General features: G+C 32.0%; 1 protein-coding gene across 1 annotated transcript in view; it reads right to left on the minus strand.

The window, feature by feature from the left end:
* The window catches only part of ADAM18 (ADAM metallopeptidase domain 18), a 271,792-nt gene that overhangs the window by 163,945 nt on the left and 93,697 nt on the right, over positions 1-14,150 (minus strand). Inside the window, exons 17-18 of the mRNA XM_041751041.1 lie at positions 11,936-12,022; positions 9,735-9,849 (exon numbers count right to left, since the gene is read on the minus strand). Of these exons, the coding sequence (XP_041606975.1) occupies positions 9,735-9,849; positions 11,936-12,022 (202 nt within the window). The remainder of the gene's footprint in view (positions 1-9,734; positions 9,850-11,935; positions 12,023-14,150) is intronic.

Raw genomic sequence — 14,150 nt, forward strand, 5'->3', positions numbered from 1 at the left:
CAGAGTACACTGACTAACTTTGCTACTAACTAATTGAGAAATAAAATGGATTAATTTTGGACATACAGATGTTGATGGAAATTTTATATTATTTTATCTTCATCTACACAAGTAAGAGACATCTTCCTTTAGCATGGAACAATAAGATTCACTTTTTTATCTTTATTTCTGCATTTTCCTAAATATTCACTAAGAAAAATTATACCTTGTATTGGTGTTATGGTTTAAAAAAAAGCTATGTTTAAATGAAATAATTCAGACAGAGAAAGACAACTACCAAAACTAAACAAACAAATTCATACATACAGAGAATAGATTACATACAGAGAATAGAATGACAACTGGTGGTTGCCAGTGATAAGGGTATAGAGTGGGCAAAATGGGTGAAGGGGGTCAAAAGGTACAAACCTCCAGTTATGACATAAATGAGTAGGGTATATAATATATAGCATGGTAACTATCGCTAATAATACAGTATTGCATACTTAAAACTTGCTTAAGAAAGTAAATCTTAAAAGTCTGCATCACAAGAAAAAATTTGTAACTATGTGTGATGATGGTTGTTAATGAGGCATATTGTAATGCTTATTTTGTAATATATAAAAATATTGAATCATTATGTTGTACACCTGAAACTAATAGAATGTCATATGTAGATTATATTTATTAAAATAAAAGACTTAAGCTATCAAAAAAAATTAAAAATAACTGTGCAAGTACCTTAATTCTAATTTTAGAAACACATATTAGAACAATATTAAGTATAAAATGGGCTATATTCTGTGGTGGTTTTTTTTTTATCTTATTTTTTTTAAATATTTTTCTCACTTTCTACATATTATATTCCAAAATTTGCTTCTCTTTTTTTAAAGATTTATTTATTTATTCATGAGAGACATAGAGAGAGAGGCAGAGACACAAGAGAGGGAGAACCAGGCTCCTCACAGGGTGCCTGATGTGGGACTCAATCCGGGATCCCGGGATCACACCCTGAGACAGAGGCAGATGCTCAAACACTGTGTCACCCAGGCGTCCCACTTTTCTATCTTTATTAATCTCCTTGCCACAACTGAACATCAATGCAAGGAAATTGGGGTTGCTTGAGAAGTAGCAATTGCTCCTGAAGCAATTATAGCCAGTGTGGCTTTCTATTTGAAAGGTCCTATAAATTTACTGAGTATCAGTTAGTTCTGGACCTATAAGAACATAAAGTATACCTAATTGACTGAAATTTGTAAATAATTTGGTATATAATAAGACTCAATATTTCTAAACATTAACACAATCCACCCAAGAATCTCTACTTGCAATATTATGAATTAATTCAAATTAATTTGAATTCTTCTCATAATGTATTTTAATATTAAATATAGATTATAATTAATTTACTTACCCTTCAGTTTCTGTTCCCTCTAGATTCCCAGATCTTAGTTTATTCCATTTAAAAGCCATGATGGCAGCTATAATAAGGAGAGGTAGAAAAATGTAGAAACCAAACAAGAGGCTATTTTTTCGAAAAGAAGCACGTCTTTTTATAATCAGGTTGTTATCATCACCTGAAAACATAAGCACAGCTTTTAACTTTTTCAAAAATTATATTCAAAGCATATTAGTAATTTGAAGTATAAAAGTTAGAAATTCAAATAATATAGTAAGAGAAGAAATAAACAAATGTAAAAGCATTTTCCTATATTCTGTGACTATTCCCCAAAGTCCATTACAATTACATATGTGTATGCATATCTATGTCTATCTGTATCACTGACATACATTTATTTTAAATCTTTTATTTTTAGTTATGTGCTTTACTAAATATATTTTATTCTATTACATTTTATTCTATGGATTGCATAGAATATATTAAATTGATATTCTTATCTAATATTTCTTCTATTAAAAGTAGAGCAAAAAGAAGTGTTTTAAAACTAATTTAATAAAAAAATTATTGATATAACTAATGGTTACTTTTAAAAAACAATTAATTATGGTAAACTAGGTTAATTTTCCACATTATCTGCATAAGGTGATATTCTAATTTTGACTATATTAATTGGGAAAAAAAAGTATTTCTCTGGGTGTTATAAAAACATTACAGAAAATTAGAAAAACCTATTAGGTTCTGTCCTAACTGTACAAAATAAATAAATCAGACAACTAAATACATAACACTAAATTAAGCAATCAGAATTACCACCAAAACAACTATGATGATACTAAATGCAAATGTATTTAGTGTTTCCCCCCCAAAAAAGGCAAAAAATTCTGTAACTTTAAAATATAGAATCCAGTGGTATGTTGATAAGAAATGATTTACCTAAAAGAAAGTGACTCAGGATGTTCATGTTTATAGGAAATAAATTGACAAATACGTAAAAATATTAAAGAAGATGGAAAAAGAAGAGCAAATAAAGTCTAAATCCAGCAAGAGAAGAGTAATAATAAAGATTAGAGCAGAAACCATGATATAAAAATTAGAACAGTAGAACAGATCAATAAAACTAGGGGCTGGTTCTTTGAAAGAATAAGATCAATAAACCCCTAACTAACCTTATCAAAAAGAAAAGATCCCAAATAAATAAAATTATGAATGAAAAAGGAGAGATCACAACAAACAACAAGAAATACAATTATAAGAGAATATTATATGTAACTGGATGCCTTCCTAGAGATGCATAAACTACCAAAACTGAAACAGGAAAAAACTGAAAACCTGAACAGACTCATAACCAGCAAGGAAATTGAAATTTTCATCAAAAACCTCCCAATAAACAAAAGTCCTGGGCCAGACACACAGAATAGAGAACCCAGACAGGGACCCTCAACTCTTTGGTCAGTTAATCTTTGACAAAGCAGGAAAGAATATTCAATGGAAAAAAAGACAGTCTTTTCAACAAATGGTGTTGGGGAAATTTGACAGAACATGCAGAAGAATGAAACTGGACCATTTTCTCACACCATACACAAAAATAGACTCAAAATGGATGGCAAGCACAAATGTGAGACAGGAATCCATCAAAATCCTAGAGGAGAACACAGGCATCCACTTCTGTGATCTCATTCTTAGTAACTTCTTGCTAAACATGTCTCCCAATGCAAGGGAAACAAGGAAAAATGAACTATTGGGACCTCATCAAGATAATAAGCTTTTGCACAGCAAAGGAAACAATTGACAAAATCAAAAAGAAGAACTATGGAGTGAGGAGAAGATATTATTCACAAATGCCTTATCAGATAAAGGGCTAGTATCCAAAATCTATAAAGAATTTATCAAACTCAACACCAAAGAACAATAATTCAATCAAAAAATGGGCAGAAGAGGGGATCCCTGGGTGGCTCAGCAGTTTGGCGCCTGTCTTTGGCCCAGGGCGTGATCCTGGAGTCCCGGGATCGAGTCCCCCACGTCGGGCTCCTGGCATGGAGCCTGCTTCTCATTCCTCCTGTGTCTCTGCCTCTCTCTCTCTCTCTCTGTCTATCATAAATAAATAAATAAATCTTAAAAAAAAAAAATGGGCAGAAGACAGGAACAGACATTTCTGCAAAGACGACATGCAAATGTTCAACAGAAACATGAAAAAATGCTCAACATCACTCAGCATCAGGGAAATACCCATCAAATTCACAATGAGATACCACCACACACTAGTTGGAATGGCTAAAATAAATAACTCAGGAAATGGCAGACATTGGCATGGATGTAGAGAAAGAGAGACCCTCTTACACTGTTGGTGGGAATGCAAACTAGTACAGCCACTCTGGAAGAGTATGGAGTTTCCTCAAAAAAGTTAAAAATAGAGCTATACTATGACCCAGTAACTATACCACAAGGTATTTATCCAAAGGATAGAAATATAGTGATTTGAAGGAGCACATGCACCCCAATGTTTATAGCAACAAGGTCACAATAGCCAAAATATGGAAAGAGCCCTAATGTCCACAAACAGATGACTGGATAAATATGTTGTATATACACATAATGGAATATTACTCAGCCATCAAAAATTGAAATCTTACCATTTGCAAGGAAACGGATGGAACAAAAAGGTATTATGCTATGCAAAATGAGAATCAGAGAAAGACAATTATCATATGATTTCGTTCATATGTGGAGGGAAAAATAAGACAAAATCAGAGGAGAGGCAAACCATAAGAACTTTAACTATAGGAAGCAAACTGAGAGTTGCTAGAGGGAAGTTTGGCGGATGGGTAACTGGGTGGTGAGCATTAAAGAGGGTGATGTAACAAGCCCTAGGTGTTATAAGCAATTGATGAATCACTCTACTACTATACATCTGAAACTAATAATACATTATATGTTAACTAATTGAATTTAAATAAAATAAATAAAAATTTAAAAAATAAGACATATACAGTGTCTGGTGAAAAGTATAAAATTCTGATGCAGAAAATCATAAAAAATCTAAATAAATGAAGTGATGCACCATATTCATAGATTGGAAAGTTCAATAATATACAGTAAAGGTTTACAATATCTTCCTAAATTGCTCCATAGGTTTAGCATAATTTGTATCAAGATCACAGCAAAGACTTTTTAAAACATAGATAAGTTTATTCTAAAATGTATATGGAAAGGAGACCCTAGAATAGCAAAAACAATTTTGAAAAAGAAGAAAGTGGGAGGAATCACTTTTCCTAATGTCAAAGATTACCATACAGTTATAATAATCAAAACAACATAATGATAGTAGAAAAAATGATACAGAGATCAATGGAACAGAATAGAGAAGTGAGAAATACACCAACACAAAAATGTCCAATTAATTATTGACAAAGAAACAAAAATAATTCAAAGGATGAGAGAGAGATTTTTCAAAGAATTATGGTGGGACAATTGAAGTCACATTAGTCTGTGATTAACATAAAATGTTAATCTCCCACTCTACAAAAAGTAACTGGATGATGTACTTCAATGTAAAACACAAAACTACGCCTTTTAGAGATATCATGGCAGAAAATCTTAAGGACTTACGGCTGACAAAGAATTCCTACTCTTGACACCAAAAACATGAGCCAAAAAGGAAATTAAGTAGATTTCCTCAGAAAAAGCTTTTGAAAAAAATGTGTTGGTCTCAGAGAAAACAAATTGCAGACATGGAAAAAATGCGTTCATATCAGATATCTAATAAAATATATATCTAGGAAACAAACAAAAACTCTGACAATTCAACATTTAAAAAACACAGTCTAATTAGAAAATGGGCAAAGATATGAACAGAGTTTTCACTGAAGAGAATATACAGATGCCAAATAAACATCTTAAAGATACTCAACATCACTATCCTTTAGGGAAGTGCAAATTAAAACCACAAGAGATATTAATACACACTTAATAAAATGACTTTAAATAGTGATATTATTGAATATTAGTAAGGATGCCAAAACACTGAGTCATTCATATATTATTAGTAGGAATGTCAAATGTTATGGTCTCTCTGAAAAATAGTTTGACAGTTGCTTTTAAAATTGCAAATGGCTCACCATCAAACCAGTAATTTCACTATTGAGGATGTTTCCCAAGGAATTTAAATTTTACTTTTGTGCAGTATTTTCTACACAAGTATTCACTGAAGGTCTATTATAATGTTAAAAATTGGCAGCCACCCAAATGTCCATCAATAGTTTGATACATCCATACAAGGGAATACTAGTCATCAATAAAAATAAATGGAATATTTATACATGCAACAAATTCTGATATAGTTCATAGAAATAATGGAAAAAAAGAAGCCAATATCCAAGAGATACAAGCTGTATGATTCCATATATATAACACTCATGAAATAACATAAATAGAGGCATAGAAGTAGTGGTCACCAGGAGTTAGGAATGGCAGAAAAGGGGATCAGTGTAGCTATATAAAGGAGTGATATTAGGAGCCATATAGTGATGATACACTTGTGTATCTTGATTGTGGTGATGCTTACACAAATTTGAACATCTGATAAAACTGCATGAAACTAAATACAAAGACACATATGTGCTCACACACACATACACACATACCCATATGAGTGCATGTATACTGGTGAAATCTAAATAAGGGCTGTGTATTTTAATAATGTCTATTTCCTTGTTTGCTACTCTGCTATAGTATTAAAGCATGTTAACACTGACAGAATCTGAGTCAGTGTTACACAGGACTTCTATCTGCATTACATTGCAACTTTTTGTGAATCTATAGTTATCTCAATGTAAAAAGTTAAATAAGTCACAAGGGGATATTATTAGACATCTGCAACTGGGAAAACAAAATCTAACAAAACAAAAAAATGACAGTATCAATTGCTTGTGAAATGTGGAGCATCCATACAGAAAAACTGGAACTCTCATAGATGATGGAAAGAAGGAGAGCTGGGATAGTCACTTTACAAATAGTTTGTTTCTTATAAAATTAAAAATACACTAAGTAAAAACTAAAAACTTTAATAAATGACCCAAAAATCTTACTCCTAGGTATTTACCAACTAAAAAAAGAGAACTTACATACAAGAGAGGTCTATGTGCATGTTAATAGCAGGTTTATTTATAATTGCCAAAATCTAGAAACAACCCAAATACCTTTCAATGGATGAATGGATAAGGAAATTATAGTGCATCATTTCAATATAGAAGCCTACTTAGATATTTATCCAAAGGACACAAAAATACAGATTCAAATACATGCACCCCAAAGATTATAGCTGTGTAATCAATAATAGCCAAACTATGGAGAAAGCCCAAATGTTCATCAACTGATGAATGGATAAAGATGTGGTATATGAATAAATATATACTTAGATATATATTAATACAATGGAATATTAGTCAACAAAAAGAATTAATTCTTGCCATTTGCAACAATGTGGAGCTAGAATGTTTTATGCTAAGCAAAATAAGTCAAAGACAAATATATGATTTCATTCATATTTGAAATATAAGAAAACAGACGCACATATGGGAAGGCAGGAAAAAGGAGAGAGGGGAATAAAACATAAGAGTTTGTTAAGGGTAGAGAACAAACAGGATTGATGGAGGGACGTGGGTGGGGAGGGGCTAATGGAGGATGGGTATTAAAGAGGACACTTGTTGTAATGAGCACTGGGTGTTAATGTAATTGATGAGTTACTGAATTCTTCATTTCAACATTTATTTACTTATTTGAGAGATATTGAGTGGAGGAGAGGGACAGGGGGAGGAAGAATCTTAAGCAGACTGCACTGAGCACAGAGCCCAGACACAGGACTTGATCTCCCAACCTTGAGATCACAACCTTAGGAGAAACCAAGAGTCAGGTACTTAACTGACTACACCACCCAGGTGCCCTGAACTACTAAATTCTACTCCTGAAACCAATATTGCACTGTGTATTAAGTAAGTAAAATTTAAATTAAAAATTTTTAAAAAGAAGCCTCATTAGCCATAAAAGAATGAACAATTAATAACACCTAACTGCCTCAATTGGTAGAGCTCGAGACTTAATTTCACTGTGAGTTCAAGCCTGGAGCCTACTTCAGAAAAACAGAAAACTATTAAAGCATATGGCAACAGAAATGTATCTCAAATTCATATATACTGTATATGACATTCTGGAAATGTCAAATCTATAGGGACAAGAATAGGTCATTGGTTGCCAGGAATTGGCAGTTGGGTATGAATACAAAGCAGAAGCCAGAGAGAAATTTTGAGGTAATAGCTCTATTGTGTATCATGATTGTGGCAGTGAGAACAAGAGTATGTGCATTTCTTCAATGCCCTTGAATTATATGCCACAGAGTGAATATCACAGTATATCATTTATAAAACCTAAATATGGGGATCCCTGGGTGGCGGAGCGGTTTAGCGCCTGCCTTTGGCCCAGGGCGTGATCCTGGAGACCTGGGATCGAATCCCCTGTCGGGCTCCCTGCATGGAGCCTGCTTCTCCCTCTGCCTATGTCTCTGCCTCTCTCTCTCTCTCTCTGTGCGACTATCGGAAATAAATAAAAATTAAAAAAAAAAATTTAAAACCCAAATATGTTTAATAAAACTATTTTTAAAAAGATAACAGCTAGGAGGTTTTTTTAAATTTCCCAAAACACATTATGCTATAGTTTGAAGAATCACAGCCAACCCAAGCAGGATAAATTGAAAGAGAAACATGTCTTGGGCAGCGCCGGTGGCTGAGCAGTTTAGCGCCACCTTCAGTCCAGGGCGTGATCCTGGAGACCAGGGATAGAGTCCTATGTCAGGGTCCCTGCATGGAGCCTGCTTCTTCCTCTGCCTGTGTCTCTGCCTCTCTCTCTCTCTCTCTCTCTCTCTCTCTCTCTCTCTCTGTCTCTCTCTGTCTCTCATTAATAAACAAATAAAATATTAAAAAAAGAAATGTCTTAATTGTAGTGAACTGTGGAAAATCATATAAAATACATATAAAAGAAGTCTGAAACTCAAAGAATAAAGCATTATATTATTGAGATGAATAGAATAATATGAATGACATTGTATTCTCATCAGAAAAAGAAGCTAAGATACAATTGAATTACATCTTTGAACAACTAAAAGAAAAAATTGTCAATATAGGATTCTAATTCCAGTGAAAATACTTTTCACAAATTAAGACATTTTTATAAAAACCATTTTTAAAACAAGAGCTGAGACAATTGCTCATCACAAAGTAAAACAAAAGAAGTAAAAAAGGAAGTTTTTCAGAAAGAAAATGACCCACATGCAATTTGAACGTCCTAAGAGAGTTGAAAAGCACTTAAAAACAGTAAATGGATGAGTAAATGTAAATATTTATATTCAAAATTTTAAAATTCCATTGTCTAAGGCAAATATAATAACATTATCAGATTTATAATGTATATAAGTAAAATAGAAGACAAAAGTGCAAATGATGAAAACATTAAAGAAATTATACTGTTAAGATTTTTACATTGTGAATTTAGAAAAACAAATATGGTATATTTGTTCATGAATGTTCATCAAATAAAATTTTAAAATGATTTGTGCCATCTACTATCCATATGCTATGGATATGGAAGATCTGATTAACTTTCCCTTTTGAAAAGAGAAACTTAAAAGATGCAACTTGTTGTGAACTATCTAACATGATAATAGCTAACATCCTAGGAATATTTGGAGTATATAATAAAACTATCACCTATTGTATAATCAAACTATACCTATCTAGAAAATTCTGCTATATATAGAAATGGTTTTGGCAACCATGGTTAAAATTAAGGAGAGATCTATTAAAATGTTCATTCCTTGATTGGAATTAAAAGCATATAAAAAATTTTGATTGGCAGCATGATCTAGAGCTGTACTGTTTAATAAAGTTGCCACCAAGCCACAAGTGGCTACTTAAAGTAAAATAAAATGGGGGATCCTTGGGTGGCTCAGCGGTTTCGCGCCTGCCTTTGGCCCAGGGCATGATCCTGGAGTCCCAGAATCAAGTCCCGCGTCCGGCTCCCGGCATGGATCCTGCTTCTCCCTCTGCCTGTGTCTCTGCCTCTCTCTCTCTCTCTCTCTCTCTCTCTCTCTCTGTCTCTCTCTCTCTTTTTCTCTCTCTCTCTCTGTCTATCGTGAATAAATAAATAAAATTTTTAAAAAAATAAAGTAAAATAAAATGGAATTTTTAGATTCCTAGGTGTACTATCCATATGTCAGGTACTTGATAAACACATAGTCCGTGACGATGTAAACCATCTTTCTGTGATGGCAGAAAGCTCTTCGAAGCACACTCATCTAGATACTAACTTCCCCTATTCCAAAACCCGTTATCAATACTTCCTCCTGGTGATGTTCGTGATGGTTTACAAAGTGGAGGAGAATATCCAACATCACAGTGACAATGAAGCAAATTATTGCAAACCTGAAACAAAAACCAAATAAAAAATGAGAACATTTTATGTACAAAATAAAAATTAAATATACTTTTCTGATTGTTAGTCAATGTAAATTATTAAAGTATTATAATTTATATATTTTAGTTTTTATTTCAATGTGGAAAATATTTTTAAAATAAAATGTAATATAATAAATTCCCATGCAATTTGTTGCTATTATAACTTTCAAATGTCATATTTTCTTTTGTTTCATATATTTTTTAATTTTTATTTAAAAGCTAAAAGTAGATAAGCTTCTTGATAGAACTGAAATGCCTTATTCCAGAAAGGCATAAAATTATGACCCCCCAAATTATATTAATAATCAGAGAAATGCAAATCAAAACTACAATGAGGTATCACCTCACACCAGTCAGAATGACTAGTATCAAAACAAGAAAAACAAGCATTGGTGAGGATGTGGAGAAAAGGGGACTATTGTGCATTGTTGGTGGAAGTGTAAATTGGTAGTCACCATCAAAAACAGTACAGAAGTCCCTCCAAAAAATAAAAATAGAAATATATAAATTCAGTAATTCTACTACTGAATATTTACCCAATGAAAACCAAACACTAATTAGAAAAGTTATAAACTCCTGTTTAGTGCAGCAGTATTTATACTAGAAAAGATATGGAAACAGCTTAAGTGGCTAACAGCAGATGAATGGATATATAGATGTAATATAAATAAACAATGGAATGTTACTCAGCCATAAGAGAGAAAGACAGAGACAGAGAGACAGAGAGACAGAGAGATCTTGCCATTTGTGACAACATGAATGGACCTAGGAGGTATTGTGCTAAGTGAAGTAAATCAGACTGAGAAAGACAAATACGAAATGATTTCACTCATATTTGGAATTTAAAAAATAAAACAATGAATAAACAAACAAAAAGAATTAGACCCATAAATACAGAGATCTAGTGATTATCAGAAAGGAGAGTAATGGTAGAAAGGGGCAAAATGGGTGGAGAAGAATGGGAGATGCAGGTTCCAGTTATGGGATGAACAAGTCATCGGGATGAGAGGTTCAGCATACGGAATATAGTCAATGATACTATAATAGCAGATGGTAGCTATATTTGCGGTGAGGATAGCATATTTTGCAGTTATTGAATCACTATTTTTTACACCTGAAATTAATATAACATTGTGTGCCAAGTATATTTCAATAAAAATATAAAATAGTAGGAGTTAAAATTTATTTTGAATTGTGCTAAATTAAAAAAGTAACAAACTTTTACCAAAAAATGGGGAAAAAAACAAAAGGAAAAGCTTGCTTAATGAGATACGGGTACCAAAATGTATTTTGCCAGAAATAGGAAGGCTGGAAAATATCTACAAATGTGATCTAGTAGATGAATTGAAAGAAGAATCAGAAGCAGACTAGAGAATATAGAAGTAGGTTCATGCAAAAAGTGGTACATAAATGTAGCCAATAATATTTCATTAACAAATTAAGAAATCAGACAAATGTGCAAAGGTGACTGTACCATAAAGTCCATTGTCCCACTACTTACAATAGTTAAGTAAATATTAACATTATCTAAAAGTCCATCAGTGAATGATTTCTAAAATAGAGTATGGAGGAGATATACAGGGAAATAAATTGAAGCCACTAAAGGATGAAAGAGATTTGAATAAGCAAGAATTCCAGCTCTCACAAAAATATTAGATTATATTATGTGTAATATAAATATATTGTGCGTTCAAATATTTATCAATACACATACACTCAACCACAAGCAATATTTACGTTTATGTTAAACGAGTATGAGTTAATCCTTAATAAAATCATTTCTAAATTGTCATAATCTTTATCTAACGTAATAGTCTATATTTTATATTGTGTTTTTGTACAAAGTTCAAAGCTCATAAGGCCTATAATAATGTGACTGAACACTATTATATATGTCATATATATATATGTGTGTGTGTAAATAATGGAATCTACTTATTTAGCAGCAAATTTTCAAATTTCTGTATCAAATAATTCTACCTCATTATCTTGGACAATGTTTTTGATGTGAATTAAAATAACTATACTTAGAAATGAAATAACCATTACATACCCCATGTCCACTGCAATTTATTTTTGAGTCACAGTTTGTTCTTTGTGTAAATGAAGTCTTAGAAGAGCACTGTCCCAGGTAACAGTACTAAAATGTTAAAACCACAAACAAGAACTGTAAATATAAAGCCAAGAGTTGAGCAATTGTACTTGCTACAAAAATTAGATGCATAATGTTTTATATTTATGTCATATATTATGAATATGAATATATAATATGAATATGGAATTCATGACACATACTTATTCTAAAAAAGAATTTGAGAGTCCAAAAAGCATGTTATTATTTTACCAAAAAAATTTGAGAATGAGATATTATTTCTTTCTTATGAGGGAGCACGGCTATGAGTTTATTGATATACTGACACTAATTGGTATAAGAACAAAAATAGGCAAGTTGTACTGACTATTTATAATTAGTTTGGGTCTTTCTTTGCACCTTCTTTGTATTTTTATAGTACATACTCATATATACTCAAAGGAAATGTTTTTATTTTCATTTTTTATGTGATGAGAATAAATGTATTCCTAAATCCATGTATAAGTTATTGACAGAGCCAATATTCAGTGCAAGAACTCCTTAAGAACAGAAGTACATATTGATCAATGCTAAATAATAATGTTTCTTGTCTTTTTAATATTTTTCCAACTTTAGTGACAGTATCTCTTATCTTTCACATTAGCGCTAAAACAGGTTATTTAATCTTGCATACCTCCATTTATCCATCTTTGAATTTGGAATAGCAATTATATTTAAATTTTTTAAAAGTACGGTATAAGGATGAAATAATTTGTTAGACATAAAGGAACAAAAGCAGTGTCTGGTGCATAGTAAATGCACACTCAATACAAGATATCATCTTAATTATTATTTATTTGACCTGATTTCTATATAAGCTCTATGTATTCCTCCGTCCAAATTTTAATTTAATTTGAACATCTTTCGGGGAGTCTGTTAAACTTATCTGTTGGCTTTTCTCAAGTTATCTGATAGAATATTTACTATTTAATGAATAGTATTAAAAACCATTATTTTCTATCACCATTAATTAATTATCACCATAAGGGAAAGAATATCAGCTTGTTCATTTACTGAGAGTGCTCTGATGAAGCCAGCAAGAATGACAAAATGTTGGACAAACCAGCATTACCTGTCCACAAAACCATTTTAATTCTAGTGCTCCTTAAACATTGTCACTGAGGCAATAACCAACTAGTCATATTTCATTGGGTTGTCCTTAGGGGGAAAATAAGCCAGGAAAAGTTAAGACCTATGCTTCTGATACAGTTTCCTTCAACTAAACAGATCAATTTGTAGCTGGCTCTTTTGTAATGACAGCAAAAGCAAGAGACACCATAAAAGTACTCAGCCCTGGGCAATGGCTGGAATGATGTTTTGAATATAAACTAATACACAAGCTTCCTCCTTTGAATAAGAGACACAAAGGGTGTCACAGAAGCAGACACATCATGGTTCAAAGAAAAGAATATATAAATAAGTACATATTTCCTAAAGTGAAATGCCTGGATTATGTAAGCATTTTTCTCATATAGTCCCAGGTATGAGTAAGAAAAAGGCAGTTAATTTTATTTATTTATTCAATAATTAGCTTATCTTATTTTGGATAATTAAATGTATCAAACATACCCCTTTTCAAGTCTAAAATGAATGTGTTGAGATGTGTTTATTTTCCCTAGGCTACATGTGTGAGCTAGAAATCACTTCAATAAACATTTCTCCTGTTCTGAGTCTTATAAATAAAAAAAAATCAAAAAAGCCTTCTATCACATCCAATATTAAACAAACTTGCATTGTTGGAATAATGCTTATCTCCATGTGGTGTACTTTGCACTCAGTATATTACAGTATTAAATATATGTGTTTTATTTAAAATTTCATTGTGATTAGTAAGAGAGACCTCTTTTCTGTTAATAAGTAAGATATAAAGTCTCCCCTCTCTCCCTCTTTCTCTTCTTATCTATCAAGATAACTTTTACAAAGGACCCATATTTAATGAGAGTAAGGTAAAGAAGTCTTTCCTTTCCGACCACTCTGAAATCAACTGAATAATGTAGAATAACAGATGAAAATAACATGTATCCTTAATGAATTTTTTAAACAATCATAGAATAATTTCAATTTAAGTTCACAGACATGGCAGTCACGATTGTTCTCCCTTTCCTAATTAATGTAAGTAAAGGAGAATCAGAACAAA

This window comes from Vulpes lagopus, chromosome 4 (genome assembly GCF_018345385.1).
Source record: "Vulpes lagopus strain Blue_001 chromosome 4, ASM1834538v1, whole genome shotgun sequence".
Taxonomy (NCBI): domain Eukaryota; kingdom Metazoa; phylum Chordata; class Mammalia; order Carnivora; family Canidae; genus Vulpes; species Vulpes lagopus.